This window comes from Vipera ursinii (genome assembly GCF_947247035.1).
Source record: "Vipera ursinii genome assembly, chromosome: 7".
Classification (NCBI taxonomy): Eukaryota; Metazoa; Chordata; class Lepidosauria; order Squamata; family Viperidae; genus Vipera; species Vipera ursinii.
The window spans coordinates 18,730,559-18,747,911 of record NC_139521.1 but is presented as its reverse complement, the minus strand read 5'-3'; the positions used below and the strand labels follow the sequence as shown (position 1 = coordinate 18,747,911).

At 40.1% G+C, this 17,353-nt stretch overlaps 1 protein-coding gene across 1 annotated transcript in view; it reads left to right on the top strand.

Annotated features, from left to right (window-relative positions):
* Window positions 1–4,232: 4,232 nt before the first annotated feature.
* Window positions 4,233–17,353, top strand: part of GABRB1 (gamma-aminobutyric acid type A receptor subunit beta1) — a gene marked incomplete at its 5' end in the record, with an annotated part of 140,821 nt that continues 127,700 nt past the window's right edge. The window contains 3 exons of the mRNA XM_083366933.1: window positions 4,233–4,312; window positions 4,595–4,686; window positions 5,432–5,499. Coding sequence (XP_083223059.1) covers window positions 4,233–4,312; window positions 4,595–4,686; window positions 5,432–5,499 — 240 coding nt within the window. The remainder of the gene's footprint in view (window positions 4,313–4,594; window positions 4,687–5,431; window positions 5,500–17,353) is intronic.

Sequence of the window (17,353 nt, the reverse complement as noted above, 5' to 3'; positions counted from 1 at the left end):
AGGAAGAGGGCTGGAGGTGTGAAAGAATGCTGTAGGAATTTGGGGAGTATGAACAGGAATTAAATGTGCTAAACCAAGCTATCTTCCTGCTTTCAAGGATGCCAGCCCTGGGAAAAGGTTCCCAAAACATTGGAACAGAGCCTGACTGGACTACTTTCACTGGGGGGGAGGGTTTTGAACACTGAGGATTGTTTTCAATATATGCTTTTTGCAGTTTTTCTTCAGAGCTTGCCTCGCTCACACTGCACTCACCATCTCTAGTAAAAGTACCTTTTCTCTAACACCTATGGAGTCAAGGCTCATTCTTTCCTAGGGAACAGGCTGTGACCAGTCTGACAGTAGGCAAGCTCTGCTGTAACAGTCAACCAGGAGATCAATGTCTACTGAGGGGACTGAGCAAAAAAATGACAAGCCAGAAAAGTGGCTTGGAAGAGACTGGAGCTCGCAGGGCCCCCCTGCCAAACCACATTGCCCAAAAGAAGAACCCAAATGGCTGGGGAATGTATCAGTGAGGAGGTGTGGTTGCTTACCCTGGGAACAAAAGATGAGGAAGTAGAGGGAAAACCCCTTGGTGTAAGCTGCGGAGCCTGGTGACAAGAGTGGTGTGGTGGTTGGGGCAAAGAAGAAATCCAAGGGGAGCTGGCCAAGCAGAAGGACCTAATGGAGCAAGCTTGAAGAGTACTGAGAGATGCTTTTGGGACCAGGTGAGCCAAAAAAGTTCTAGTCCAGTTAGCCAAACCTCAAATGGGGCCAGAATCAATGGGAGATGGTGCTGTGATGCAAGCAGCCATGTTCAGAGGGTCAGCAATCTCATTGGGATGTGCTCAAGGTCAGGCAGCCCTGCCACCAGCCGATCAAGCAGCGCAGCTTTTGTCCCAAGGGGGGAGCCATCCTCCAAAGACAAGTGGTGCCAAGCCCCCCAACCCTGGGTCTGAAATATGGAGGAGACTCAAAACAGCTGTGGTTTTTTTCTTACCCAAGTGTGGAACTACATGCAGGAGTACAAGGCAGACCTGTCTACCAAGGCAGTCTGGGTCAGATGCGTCACCATGACTCTGGAAGGCAATGCAGTAGAGTGGATGGTCTCCCTCCACAATGATGATGCACCAGAGCTCTGGAGCTTTGATTGGTTCATGATGGCCCTGTGCAAGAAGTTTGAGGACCCTCTTGCCCAACCATCAACTAGGGTTGCAGACAGATCACAGCTTACAATCAAGAGTTCTGTGATCTAGCCTGCCACCTAGCTGATTGGCCAGAAGACATCCTGATAGAATGCTTCCAAGATGGGCTCAATGTTGATGTATACAACAGCTGCATCTTGCAAGGAGCCCCCCCAACCCTCCACCAGTGGTACGTGCTAACCAAGGTGGTGTAAATTGACCTAGACAGTTCTCACAACTGCAACACCCACAGATGGCGCCATTCCTCCCCATTGGAGAAGAAAGATGTCCCGAGAACTCCTGGGTGCAACCTCAGCCTGCTCCCCCTTCACAGCTGACAAGCTGGATTTTTAGTAGCACCCTCCTCCAGTTCACACAGGAGTTCCATTTCTGGAGCCAAGACAAAGGTCTACGATGAAGTTCAGGGTCTGCATATGTGCACCCATCCTCATCTCTATTGGTTTGGTAACAAATATTGCTGCCCCCCCCCTGCTGTCCAGCTGGCAAAAAGCTATGGGCACTTTAAGCTGTTTGAGTCTCACACACAGTGTCTTGACCAGGGCAGGGTTCATCAGGCATCTCCTGCCCCCGAGTCCAGTAGGGCTACTGGTTTCCCTTTTCACCCCAAGGATTGAACCACCAGTTCTATGGGGATGATCACACACCACACTTTAGCCCCTTCGGTTGCTATTTCTGGACCATACTCTTGTATGTATGTTTAAATGTGTGCCAAAAAGAACCCCAATTGCTTGGAGTCTCCATTGAACTTTATTCACAGGGCTGGTGTCTGGGGACCTCTCCACTTTGCTGGCGCTGCTCCTGCAGCCGGTGCAGGCTGGGCTGTGGTGCTAGGCACTGGGGTGGTTGCAGTTGCCGAGGGGCTCACTGCTACCACCATTGCAGTGGCAGAGGTAGTTGGCCCCTCACTTGCTGTGGCTGCAGTTGGCTGGTCAATGAGATGTACTGCCCAGGCTAAGGCTTTTCAAGCTTTGAGACTACCAAAAGCCCCCCTCAGGAACTTTATGACTTACTCCAGCATCCAGTCCTCTCACTCCGGCTCACCTGTGCTTGATTCTTCCTCCAATTGCTCAGTTTCACTTGGATCTCTCACTGGCGGCTGCCTCGGTGAATGTCATTCCCATGAGCTTCTCTTCTTTTTCTTCCTTTTCCCCTGACCCCAAGGGACCTTTGGGGTCTTGGTGAATTGTTCTCTCCCAGTCATTGGATTGATCCAGCCTGCCAGGAGGAGGTCTTGAGGATGCTTCTTCCCCCAGGCCTTGACCGTTTCCTGGTTGCTCCCTTGAGACAATATCATTTGCACAGTTCCCATGATAGAGGCAGTTTCCTCTTTGGGTTGACCACAACTGCAGAGCTGGTTTAATGTCAGACCTGCCCCAATCCAATCCCTTAGGAAAGAAAAGCCTTTGACTCCATTTGATTAAAGCAAAGGGTTCTTTTACTAAGTGGGTTGGTTGCATTAAATTCAAGCCAGCTCTGAAATCACCATGCTCGCTGGATGCAAAATAAGATGTAGACTTGCTCCCAGCCCATCCCTCCCTACATGACCAGTCTGTTTCCAGCCAACCAAAGCTGACTGAGATGTTTCGAGAACTCTGAGATGTTTGAAGGTATTCCACATATTTCTCAAGGTGCCTGGCCATGGCCAGGGATCCTGTTACAAACAGGATCCAGCTGCTCTGGTCCTTCTCACCTGTCATTCCCCCCCTTCCGATTTCCGATCACGTACATACAAAGCTTTATTGCCCTTTCACCCTCCCTCCCCTCTTCTTTTGTTGGCAGTATGCCTGTGAGGCCCCAGCCAAGCCAGGCAGAGCTGACAGCAATGGCGAGATGAATAATTGTTCCAGTTTCACCACCCTATTATTCAGAAGAGGAGTGCAGGGGAAGACCTTTTCCACACTAATGATTTCTAGCATCTTATGGCACCTCCAACTTTTGCTGTGGCAAAATAAAGTCCATCTTTCTTAGCAACATATGCCACAGTGGTGGCCCAGTGGTGCTGGAAGATGTTATAAATCACCAAAGTGGAAAGGACCAGAATCCTTAAGTACTATTGTATTGCCCACGCCCACAATGAGTGAATGTACAGGTTATCATCTCTTGTTGTAGGTGCAAACCTTCCTGTTGCTTAGGGGATTCTGATCTGATGGAAGTCAAATTACTTATTTCCCCTCATCCTTTTTTTAAAGGAACCTTAGAAAGAAGGAGAGATTGTTATTTAGAACTGCTTTGCTTGCCTTAGCTCTTTCTTATGTATAGTCTCTAAAACTGAACAGTGGATTTGATAGGTAGCTGGATAGAAGACAACCGGCACCAGGGCCATGCCATAGATAGGGTAGTATTTATTTATTTTTTATTTTAATCCCATTTATATCCCGCCCTTCTCCGAAGACTCAGGGCGGCTTACAATTTAAGCACAAACCAATGTGCTTAGCAATAGCCTTCATTCTATGTATATGCCTGCTTATTAGGGCTTTTGGCCCCTGCCAAGCGGCATTATTACAAAGTCAGCTTATTGCCCCCAACAATCTGGGTCCTCATAGTAGAGAAGTAGAGAAGTAGCTTGAAAGAAGCTAATGGTGGACTCTGGCGATATAAACCAGCAGCGATGAAATGGGGATTGCGTCACCCAGCGGTAGCTGGGCGATATAACGTGGTCGACTGCGCTCTAAACTGGCTCCCGTTTTACCAACCAACGGTACGGACAGAAGTGGTACCGGCGGAGGGATGGCGTTGTCGCTGCCCAGCTGCGATGAGCTTCAGTAGGCTGGTCTTCACCTTCTGTCGGGCCGAAGAGCTTTCAGAGGGCCGCCCTTCGCAGAGGGAGCAGGGCCCTCCGGCGCGGCTCATTTGACCGGCCTAGTGGCAACGCTGACTGGAATCTTCAGATATTGGATCAGTGCCACGCATGCGTGACGCTCTTGGCGGCGGCGGCGGCGGCTACCTGCCTGTGGCTTGAAAGTTGCATTCCTTGAATCTTCGCGGGTGGGGCGGAGAGTGAGAAGGGGGGAGGGGATAAAAAAGGCATCCGCTGTTCACCAGGAGGAAGGAATGTGGGCAGTTCAGCTCCGAGAAGGCGCGGGGATTTTTGTCTTCCCGGTGATGATAGCTGTGGTCTCCTATGCCAAGAGGTGAGAAAGGGCGTTTGGGCGCAAGGAGGCGCATATGTGGGGTGGGTATCTGTGTATATGCGTGCGTGCGTGTCTGTCTGCCTGTCTCTCCCCCCCCCCCGTGTGTTGGCCTGCCCGTGTATGGTGCAGGATGCATCGCCTTCCTTCCTGAGCCCCCTCAATGATTTCGAACCATTTTTTCCCCTCCCCCCTGTCTGGAAGGCAGGATAAATAGATTGTGGCCGGGAGCGGGAGGGTATCTCCTTCGTCCTAAATCACTTTCCCTCTTTCTGCCTTGTTTAGCGTGAACGAGCCCAGCAACATGTCCTACGTGAAAGAGACGGTGGACCGATTGCTCAAAGGATACGACATTCGTTTAAGACCGGATTTTGGAGGTAATTCTCCACTGATTTGTTTTCTTTTTTAGGAGACGACGCGGTGCGCTGCCTTCCCTTCAGAGGCAGAGGGCTGGCAAGAATATTAAATCAACCTGCGTGCTAAGTAGCTCGTCCAGTCTCAGGAATTGAAGGGGAAGACTTCTCCGAGTCGAACTTATCTATGTGTGTAACTGTCACGGTTGTTTGGCAACCATTCGGAAGTGGTTTACCATTGCCTTCTTCCGGTATTTTTAAATTACTTAATCTAGTTTACAAGCTTGTCCAGATAGGATTCTGCTTAGCTTTATTAAACCAGCTAAGACTGGTGAAGGGCTGCTGCATACTATCCCAAAGATATCTTATTTTTTTGTCTCTCCCTCTCTTTTTTACACACACACATATACAATAAAGTATGTAAGTTTACAACCACACATATTGGACAAAGATTGGCTTTGTTGCCAGTTTTTATACCAGCAGTCAGATTTGTTAGCTTCTGGCTTTCACAGAAGTGTTAAATCAATCACTACACCCTGAGTGCAATATATGGGCAGAAGTATGCCATTATGCCATCTCTCTCTCTCTCTCTCTCTCTCTCTCTCTCTCTTTCTCTCTCTCTCTCTCTCTCTCTCCCCTCCCCCCTCTCTGTCTGTGTCTGTCTCAACCTCGTCCCCCCCCAAAAAAACTGGAAATGAAGATTCCAATTCATTTCCTTAGCTGGTCATTAAAAAAAACCCCACAACAAATCACCCATCTCGGTTTCCAGGTTCTCCTGTTGATGTTGGAATGAGAATAGAGATCGCCAGTATAGACATGGTCTCTGAAGTCAACATGGTGAGTACGTCTTTGAAAAAGAGAAGAATGAGCTATGGAGCAAGGAAGAGCCCATAGCAGAACAAGTTCTACAAAAGCGCAAAAATTTTCTGAATCCAACTGAAAGGTCCTGTTTGTTTGGGTGCTGAAGAAATCCATTCTCGGGAGGGGGAGGGGAGAGGAGCTTGGATGCTGACAACATGCAGAAGGGCGCCATCTGCCAACTACCACGGCTCGGTACTGGAATTTTAGCGTGGAGTTTCAGCACGTTGGACAGCGACCAGCTCACACTCGTGCTTTTTGGAATTGGCAGGTATACGGGAATGGCTAGAAATTATGGTACAATAGCAAGATGAAAATCTAAGTAATACATAGGAAAATAGAAAACAGAGGAGGGGCATAACTCTCATATGGTTAGGAACATTATTCCTGCCTCTACAGCCTTTGCAATAAACTAGTTATTAATATCCAGATGAGATCTAGGGTGAGATGGGGATGTTAAGAATTCATATGAATTTTATTTCAGTTGTAAGGCTGGGTTGATATGTTTTAGATAATTAATTCCTGGCATCATTTACTGAGAGGCTAAGTCGTGGAATCTGTACTTTGTATATTAAATGTACTTGTCTAGCAGCTGCATTGCCGTGTCTTACTGAACTCTGTTGATCTCTCCCATCCCCAACTTCTTCATGTCTGTGTTTTGACTGCCTCTTATGCAGATGCAGTAATTGAGGATTTCTTATGCTGAATATCTTCTGAACTTCCCCAAGGAATTTAAAATCAGGAATTAAACATGACATCTTGCATATTCTTCAAGATACCAGACTTTGAATTGGACAACATTTAGCCAAAAGGATATACCCTTGCTGGTTTTGGAAAGTGAGAGTAATGCTTTATTTATTTAGAGAATATGTTTATATACTACAGGTAGTCCTTGTTTAGTGACTGACTCATTTAGAGACTATTTGATGGTAATGAAAATGTAAGTTTGTGACCAGTCCTTGTATTTACAAACTTTGCAGTATGTAAAGGAAAGTTGAAGTAAGTTTGTAAGCACACTCATAGTTATATGATTTTTCTTAGTGACTGATTCAGCTGAGTTGCCAGTCCCAACTGTGGTTGCTAAATGAAGACTATCTATATTTTATACACATATTTTTAGAATAAAAATATCCCACTGAACTTGATGTTAGATGAGCCTGTGATAGGCAGCCAAAATAAGACGTTGGTGTTGTGTTCTCTTCATTCATTTCAGTTTTTCTCTTTGAGTGAATGAATATTTATACATATGCCACTTGGATTCATACAACTTATCAGATCTGCCCCAGCCAGGCCCTGTGGAAAGTAAGACTCTTGAATACATTGAGTTGAATCAAAAGAACTATTACTAAGAGAAACTGAATGCAGTAAAGTCAGGTGGAATCTGAAGGTCCTGTGCAAAGCATAAAGCAATTCTTTTGATTTCCCAATCACAACACCACCCCTGACCAGTTCACTGGTAGCCAATGTGATGCTGAGAAGATGTTTTGAGAACACTGAGGTGCTAGGCAGATAACAGTTTACACTCAGAGTGTGACAGCTTTGGAACCTGGCAAAAACTCGCTGGGAAAGAGTCTGTCCCATCTCTGAAGATAGTCCCCCTCCCTAATTCCCAAGCAAGAGCAGAAGTGGAAAAATTCCAAGTATGCCATCCCCCCACCTCCCCTCAACACTCCGAATGTCTTATATTTCATTCTTATAGTAAAAAGGGCTAGAACATAAAAAACAACAGAATAATAGAATTGGAGGTGTACTAGTCCAATCCCCTGCTCAAGAAGAAGACTCCATGCCATTTCAGACAAATGGCTTTCCAGACTCTTTTTAAAAGCCTACAGTGATGGAGCACCCACAATTTCTGAAGGCAAGCCACTCCACTTGTTTATTGTTGTCTCTGTCAGGATTTTTTTATTAGTTCTATATTTTTTCTCTCCTTAATTAGTTCCCATCCATTGTTTCTTGCCTCACCTTCTGGTGCTTTGGAAAATAGGTGGACCCTTTCTTCTTTGTGGCAGCCCCTCAAATCTTGGAACACCGCTATAATGGTCCTTCTTTTCACTAGACTAGACATACCTAGTTCCTGCAACCGTTCTTCATATGATTTAGCATCTAGCCCCATAATCATCTTTGTTGCTCTTCTCTGTACTTTTTCCCAAAGTCTCAACTTCTTTTTTACATTGTGGTAACCAAAACTGGAAGCAATATTCCAAGTATGATCTTACCAAGGCCTTATAAAATGGTACTAACACTTCATATGATCTTGATTTCATCCTTCTGTTCAGGCAACCTAGGACTGCATTGGCTTTTTTGGCAGCTGCAGCCTACTGATGGCTTATATTTAAGTGATTGTCCACTAGGGCTCCAAGATCTTTCTCGCAGTTAACGATATTGAGCCACATTTCACCAAATCTATGCCTGTACATTTGGTTTTTCTTTCCTAAGTGTAAAACCTTGCTTTTCTTTACACTGAATTTCATTTTTATAGATAGGGCCCATCTAGGTCTTGAGCCTATCTTTTGGGGCATTGACTATTCCTGACATCTTGGTGTCATCGGCAAATTTAATGAGTTCCCCTTCTATTCCCTCATCTAAATCATTTATGAAGATATTGAAGAGTGCTGGGGCTAAGACAGAACCTTGGAGTACCCCACTGCTTACTTCCCTCCAAGTAGATGTAGTTCGATTAAGGACTACACGTGGTTTATCAGCCAGTTATGAATCCATCTGGTGGTGATACTTTCTATCCCATATTTTTCTAACTTACCAAGAAGTAGGTTGAGGGCTACTTTGTCAAATGCCTTACTGAAATCCAAGTATACTATGTCCACAGCACTTCTCTGGTCCAGTAATATGGTTACTCAAAGAATGAAATAAGATTTGTTTGGCATGATCTGGTTTTGACAAACCCATCTTGGCTTCTGGTTATAACTCTATTTGCTTCTAGGTATTCGGAGATTTGTTGCTTGAACATCTTTTCCAGGATCTCCTCAGGTATTGATGTCAGGCTTATTGGTCTGTAGTTTCCTGGATCTGCTTTTTCCCCCCTTCTTTTGAAGATGGAAACCACATCAGCTTTTTCCCAGTCCTCTGGAAAAAAGATCCCAGTGCTCCAGGATCTTTGCAAGATATGGTTCAATTGTTCTGCCAGTATCTTCAGAACCCTGGGATATTATCCATCAGGTCCTGGTGAATTGAACTCATCTAGAGTGGACAGGCATTCTGTTACCATTTCCTTGCCTATTTTAATTTGAATTCATAGTCTGTCTTTTATTGTTGCTTTTGGTAGGTTGGGCCAGTTTTTCTTTTTGACAGATGCAAAGAAAGTATTAAGCAGCTCTGCTTTCTCCCTGCTGTCTGATACTTCCTTGCCATCTTCTCCCATTAGTGGACCAATTGTTTCTTTGACTTTTTTCTTATTTTTTATATGTTGAAAGAAACTTTTTAAATTATTTTTGACATTTGTTGCAAATCTTAGTTCATTTTGAGCCTTAGCTTTCATCTTTGCAGATTCAGGCTACATGCTGGTATTCTGCCTTAGTTGTGTCACTCTTTCCATTTTTTATATTTATCCTTTTTTGTTTCAGTTTACTGGAGAGTTCTTTGTGCAACCATGCTGGTTTGTTCTGAGATTTCTTATTTTTCTGGAATTGTGCTGGACTGGGCTTTTATAATCATATTTTTCAGAGTTTCTGAAGCTTCTTGAGTTGTTTTTCTCTTCAAGTTTTTTATCTATGGAATCCTTTCCAAGCTTTCCCTAATTTTGTTGAAATCAGCTTTTTAAACAGAAATAAACATAAAATTTAAAAAAAAACATTAAATTAAAATAAAATAAATAACATATCATAAAGTATCAAAACCACAATAAGAAATAATAACTAAAGAACTAAGGCTACTGAGAATAAAAGCATCCCAGCACATCCCCAGTGGATTTAATTAGGTCCCTTTCCAAAGGTTTCCTTAAAAAAAATCAAGTTTTAATGGTTCTCCTAAAATCCAGCCGAGTGAGGACTAGGGTGATCTCATGCAATAAATTGTTTCAAAGAAGCAGGGCTGCATCATTTATTTCTTTGCCATTTTAGCTTTATACTGTGATACAATCAAACAGGACTCTTGACAGTTTACAAAATATGTCAGCCAGTCAGGCAGGAAGGGTATATAGCGGACCACGACAGTTAAAGAATTTTGGTTGATTTTGGGTCCAAAAAAGAGAACCTTCTCTGTCATTGCCCCCACCCTTTGTAACATTCTCCCCCCAAAGGTAAGGTGGACTCCTCACTCTCCTGGCTTTTCAGAAATGTCTGAAAACCTGGCCCTGCCATCTTGCTTAGGGCTCACAGAAGAGCACACAGCATGGATTGGTTAGCAGCCTAAAAATCCTCCCCCTGCCTTTTTAACTTTGCATTTAACTATCTTTGCCTCATATATTTATTTATAGTTTTTATATTTTACCTGTACACTAACCAGAATACATTTTTGGGGGGGAGTTGGGCGTTTTCTAAATTTGATAAATAAATAAAAAAGATGATCAAGATGATCTTTAGTTTGGATGGTTGCAAATGCAAAGATACACATTTTTGTTTTATCCATTCAGACTTCCTATCCTTTCTTCGCTCTGGGTTTCAGATTTCACATGCAGAAAGATAATACTGGAACAGGAATCTTTTACTACAGGCTTGCTGCATTTTCAATAGTTGTTGCTATAGCAAACATTTGCTTTAGCCTCTTCTTTATGTCCACAAATATGCAAGTTATATGCTATATCCTGAATAATTCCACAGCACAGACTTCTTAAATCACAAGCAAGCCTATTAATTCAAATATTATTCTTGGGTTCAGGCCTCGGTGCTGTGATACTTGACCTATTTAAGTAACAGTAACCCCCAGTGTTTTTATGTTGATGAATTGATTAAGAGATAAATAGTTACAGTGAGAATATTTATTTTCCTCAATAGAATTATGATTGTCCAAGGACCATACTTAAAATGCCTACTTACCAAGGGAACAATGATTTAATTACAAAGGGCAGGAATGACAAACTGGACAATCTGCTCTTTAGATTAGACCAATAATAAAAGATGATTTTGTTTTATTTTCCTTGCCTGAACATGTGATTGCAAAATAAATTACCGTAGGCCCTAGCAGAATTAAAGGTCTTGTTACAAATGGGGTCTATGAATATCTAGATGCTTTGAAGTGCTTATTAATCTGACTGGGAGTTGATGTATACCCAGAATGTTGTTATGTGATTCTTAAGAGCTTCATAGAGTTTATTTTCATTCTTTGTCCCAGCAATATTTTGCCTAAATCTTGAAGAGAACATGACTCATAAGTTATCTAACCTATACCATGTTTTGACATTTCTCCAGCTTTGTAAGGTGATATCAACATACATAATGAATTTACCCTATGGGAGTTGAATTGGTCTAAATGGCCCATAATCCTGCAGCTGCCAGAATTAGCATACTGGATTTATTGCAGATATGTAAAAAGTGCATCTGGGAGTGGTGGCATCTAAAATTATGGATGGCAATGTTTAATAGTTGCCATACTTTAGCAGTGTTTCAATGAAAAGAAACATTAAGAAATCCCTTCTGAAAAATTCTTTCTAGATTTTTGATCAGAAGAATGGAAAATGTAGGGATCTGATCCAAAAGGCAAGAATGAAATAATTTGTGGGATGATAATCTCTTTGCCACAATCTGGTTAAAGAATCTCTCTCAGATATGTCTTATTTAATTGTTTATTATATAGTTTACAATATAGTACAGGGGTGTCAAAGTGCCGGCCGCAGGAAGCCACGCCCACCCCATTGCCAGCAATGGCAAAAAAGCTCCGATACATTGTGCGACATCACGTGATGTCACAAGTTTGACATGTCTGATATAATAGATAACATTTCTAAGAATTGCTATGATCAATAGGGTGACCAATGAGTTCAACCATTCTGCTGTAATTTATGATGCATCCTCTGGTAATTGTACATGGTACTAGGACATGCTACTGGCATATCCCTTCTGCTTCTATGAAGATGCAGTTTCTTTAAAAGGGTATTGACACATTTAAGTATCATTTGTATAAGGTGGTTGAACTTGCTACATTAACTTACTTTCTCGACACCCAATTATTCTTCAACTAGATTTCTTTACCATATTCCTCATGAATTCCAAATTTTTTTGTTACTTGAATTGACCATGCTTTTTACTCTGGTTAAAATCTTACTGACCCTTAACTAGCCATACTGGCTATCCCGTGCTTATTTTTAAGTCTGTGAATTTATTTATTTATTTTTTGAAGCACCATTTTTAATTAGCCCACTTTTTACTCTCTGATCAGTTCTACTATTTTTGGATTGTATCTTTTCCCTATCATTATCTTGTCTTCCACACCATTTAACGTAATCCCATTAACATGTATAAACTTTAGAGCAATCTAAGCAACAGGAAATCAATTTCATCAATTGCTTAGCCTAAAAAGAAAAAAAATGTGGCAGAATGGGAAGGAACAAAAAGAGAAGAACTTACTGTAATTACATAGAGAGATATGATGACATGTAATGTTTCCCTGAAATACACGATGTTCATCACAGCCATTTAGTCTTTCTCCAGCCTAAGATGGGAAGAAGTTCACTGCTTTTATCTTCCACTTCCCTGCATACCAATAATCTCCTAATACTTTTTCTCCACCTCACTTTCCTGGTTTCTTGGTAATTGGCTAGCTGGGTAGCATATGAAAGATAACTGTGTTTTTCTTCTTCTGTCTAGAACCTAGCCTTAGGAAAACAACATTGGCCAAGCCTACTGCATCTAGCACAATTATGCAGCATTATACATTGGCTGGAGAAGGATGTGCGCTCTCTCTCTTTTCCCTTTCCCCCAATTGCTACTAAATCAGCAGGAATTTGAGATGTGAGTGAAGGGAATTATGTCCACTGAGATAGTTATAATACAGTTTAGATCACTTTGTTTCAAAAATAATGTGGTATAGATGGAGAAGGTCCAGAAGGGCAACAAAAATTGTCTAGGGACTGAAGCAGTTCCACAAAGTATGAGGCTCTTTAGCTTAAAAAAAAACATTAGGGAGACAAAATAGAAATGCAAAAATTATAATTGCACAGAAGGCATATGGCCAGAGACAAGTATGTTCTTTTTCTTTTATGCTTAGAACTAAGATCATTCGTTAAACCTGAATGGTGGTTGTGCAATGTTAACAGGAAATATTTCTTTGTACAACTAAGTTTCAGTAATATACCATGTGGCAATGGGCATCAATTTGAATTTTTCACAGACTCATGGAGGATAAGGTTATTAAGAACTATTATAGCTGTCATTCGGGCTAGATTTTACTTACAGTGCTGACAAATATAGGGGGCAGAGTGCATAGTGCAAAAGGTCTGTCTTGTGGATCTAATCATGCCTTATGGCTGATCATTGGAAGTGAAAAAATATCATTGGAAGTGAAAATTAAAATGAATCTTTTATTTGATCATAATAACTGTTTTGTTTTTGTTCTCATCATGAAGAGATAGGCAACTGAAGATTTAGGACCTGCCCTAAATAGAAAGGGATATGTAAGGAATAAGATGCAATATTCAGTTGGATTGTCTCCAAAATGTTGTAAACATTTATCCAGTTTGGTGGGATGTAGCTTGATATATTCTGATTCATTCAAGTTTACTTCTCACTTGGACTTAATTTTCAATTTTATCATACATTCCACCATATATACAGCCTCTGTATATCTTGATTCGCATCTCCACATCTACTTTTAGAGGGTAAATCCCTAAAAATTCTTTTCTGTGCAAGGAAATTCATTTTTTAAAATTTTTTATTTTATTCAAATGGAAATAATACAAACCTAACACATATAAATCTAAATAAAAAACAGTATAAAAAGTACAAATACTACAGTGTACCCACACCCATGGAGACCATTTTTATTACCTATATTTCTTCTCATATAACAACTAACAATGTACAATCTATTTTAATTGTGCCCTTATCCCCTCCAAAACAGCATATATTCTTGAGCAAGGCTGTTTTTATAAAATCATCCCATATTTCATTATAATTATTTACTTTAATCATCCCTTTTTAAAATTTAATTTCTTTTGTTAATTTATCATTTCTTGCCATAAATCCATGCTTCATTATACCACTCATTTCTTTGAATAACCCAATTCTGTCTCCAATATTTAACCATCACTAATCTATCTGCCATTATCAAATTTACAATCAATTCCTTTTTTGCTTCATTTATATCATGTTTTTCCACCAGTAACAGTAATGCAATCCTCAGTAACATATATAAATTTACCTTCAAAAGTTCTCTAATTTCCTGAAACACCATGTCCCATAACTTTTGTGTCCTATCACAATCCCAATTGTTTATATGTTCCAATCTCTTTCTCGCACCTCCAGCAAATATTTGTATATTGAACATCTATTTGATTTAATTTACGTGGTGTTAAGTACCACCTCCTCACTTTATATACATTTTCCTTAACTCTAACTGACATATTCTTATATACTCTTCTGTTCCAAATATTTTTCCAATCTTTATCGTTTATTTCTCCTAAACCTGTTTCCCAGATTAATTTTAAGCCTTTTGCCTGATCTTCTAGTTCAGTTAATATTCTGTATATTTTCCCAATTCTTCCTTTACCTATATATTCTTCATTTTCCTCACTTTTTTATAATCATTTCAAATTTTGTTAACTATGTTTCACCTCAAATTTTTCTTCCATTTTTATCCATTTCTCTAATTGTATTAAATTCAACCAATTTAATTTTGTATCTGATAAAACATTATTTAATTGTATTATATTCTTTAACTTATTCCTCCAGTCTTCCCATTTATATATCTGATTTTTTAAAAAAAATATTAATCCAATCTTTCAATTCAATCTTAGGCAATTTCTCCATTTCTACTACCGGTGTTAAAGGAGAAATTCCTGGCATTAATGAATATCTCCATTTATTCCATAATTCTATTGAGTTTTTTTAAAAAGGGATTTTGGATTCTCTTAACAATTTTTCTAATATCTTTTTTAAACCAATATGTTTCTATAGGATCGCCTATTTCCCTTAATTCATTCAATTCTATATCCCTCCATAATAAATCTCTATCTGCTATAATATCTGGGACCACCCTTAATTGATTAGCTACTCAATAATTTATAACATTTGGAAGACCCAGCCCACCCTTTTTTAATGGTTCATACCATAAAGCTTTGCTTATTCTTACTTTCTTGCCTCCATTGCAATATACCTCCAGCAATCTCTGTATTTCTTTTAATTCTTGATCTGAAAACTTAATTGGGATCATCCAGAACAAAAAAATAATTTTTGGTAAAACTTTCATTTTTATTGCTGCAATTCTTCCGAACCATGATTGTCAGAACCCACTCCAATCCACATCTTAGGAAAGAAAAACTCTTGGAGACAAGATTGTCCAAGCAGGAACTTTTACTAAAACATAGATGACAGTGGATATAATAGACACGATCTGAAGATGTTTCACATATCGATACTTTTAAAGTGTCCCCGAGTAATAACCCCACCCGTCAGTCGATTTGGTCAGTCCCGGATCAGTCAAGTCTCAGGTGTCAAACCCCTTGTGGGAAAAAGGAGAACCACCAGTACATTTGCAACATTATTACTTCCTCCCCTTCACATTCCATCCAGAGATGCAAACCAGAATTCCCACCACCACCTTTTTTGTTTGTTCATAAATCAGATAGAGAGAGGATTTCCTTTCATCGCAAGAGCCGGAATTCTCCCCACCCTCTTTCTTTGTTTGAAGTTCAGAAGGAGATGGTTTCTTCCATCGGTCTTTTGTGATGGCCACTAAGCAGGCTGAATAAACAAACATTACATCAAAGGGAAAGAAAAGGGGCAATTAGCACCCCTGTCTTCTCTTTCCTCCTTGGAATGGCAGAATCCAGTAAAGGGGGGGTGAGATTTGGGTTTGCACAGAGAGGGAGTTAGCAATGAAATATAAATGGATTCTGACAATGATAATTTTAATTTTACTTTTCCATATTTATCCATTTTATCTTTTATATCTTTCTTTAACTTCTCATAAGAGCCTTGGTGGAGTAGTGGGCTAATGCCTCCTTAAGTAACACCAGCTGCCTGCAATTAGTGCAGGTTCGCATCCCACCAGGCTCAAGGTTGACTCAGCCTTCCATCCTTCCGAGGTAGGTAAAATGAGGACCCAGATTGTTGGGGGCAATTAAGCTGACTTTGTAATAATGCCGCTTGGGGGGTGTATGAAAGCACTAATAAGCAGGCATATACATAGAATGAAGGCTACTGCTAAGCTTGTAAGCCGCCCTGAGTCTTCGGAGAAGGGCGGGATATAAATGGAATTAAAAAAATAATAATTTATCTTCTTTAGTTCTTGAATATTTTTGGAGATGTCAGTACCTAAATATTTGATACTATATACCATTTTTAATTTATATTTTTCTTTCAATACCTCCATTTCTTCTTTACTATGGTTATATAACATCATTTCTGATTTTTCCCAGTGTATTTGCAATCCACTATATTTCCCAAATTCATTCAAATGTGAATAGACCCTCTCTATAGTAGCTATGGGATTTTTAAATGTTAGTAATGTATCATCTGCAAATAAATTTATTGTTGTTTTTTTATGTACACCAATTCCTTCAATCAATGAATCTTTCCTAATTGCATTTGCCAAAACCTCCATCAATAATACAAATAGAACTGGGGATAAGGGGCAACCCTATCTCGTTCCCCGGCTTAAGGTTATTGTCTCTGTAGCACCATCATTTATGACTATTCTTGCCTTGTTCTCTGAGTATAGTTGATTTATCACCTTATTAAAAAAATTTCCAAAGCTTAATTTCTCTATTAATGTTTTCAATGTAGGCCATTCCATACAATCAAAGATTTAAAATGTCTAGTGCTAACAAACCAGCCTTTAATTTTTTATTTTTTATGTAATATCCTAAATTTAATACCCTTCTTACTACACCTGACATTTGTTGACCTCTTATAAATCCACACTGATCATTTTTAATATAATTCTCTTTAAATGTATTCAATCTATTTGTCAATATTGCTGTAAAAATCTTAGCATCCTGATTAATAAGAGATATTGGTCTATATGATCCTGGGTTTGTAAGATCTTTGTTAGGTTTCGCTATCAATTCTATCAGAGATTGCTTCTAGGAACTTAGAATAATTTCCCCTTCCATTATTTTATTAAACATTAACCTCATCTTTGGCACCAATAATTCTTTAACATTTTTATAATATTCTGCGTCTAGTCCATCTAACCCTGGTGCTTTACCTATTTTCAATTTATTAATAACTTCCAGTAACTCCTCCTCTTCTATTTGTGATTCCATTATTTCTTTATCATATTCTTGAATTTTATAGTTTAAATTCTTTTCTACATATGCCCAACTTTCATTCAAATTTATTTCCTTTCCCTTATATAACTTTTCAAAAAACATCTGAAATATCAACAATTTTTCTCTCATCATGTGACATCTTTCTCCCTTTTCATTCTTTATTACTCCAATCAGGCTTTTTGCCTTTTTAACTTGTGTGGCTCTAGCCAACATTCTAGAATTTTTATTATTATTTTCATAAAATTCCCTATGGCTGTGACTAGGGGGGCTTTCGCCCAGGTCCGCCGGGTGCGCCAGTTGCAGCCCTATCTAAGCCGGGATGATTTATGCACGGTCACTCATGCGCTCGTGACCTCTCGTCTGGACTACTGCAACGCTCTCTACATGGGGCTGCCCTTGAAGACCACCCGGAGGCTCCAACTGGTACAGAATGCAGCCGCGAGAGTTGTGTTG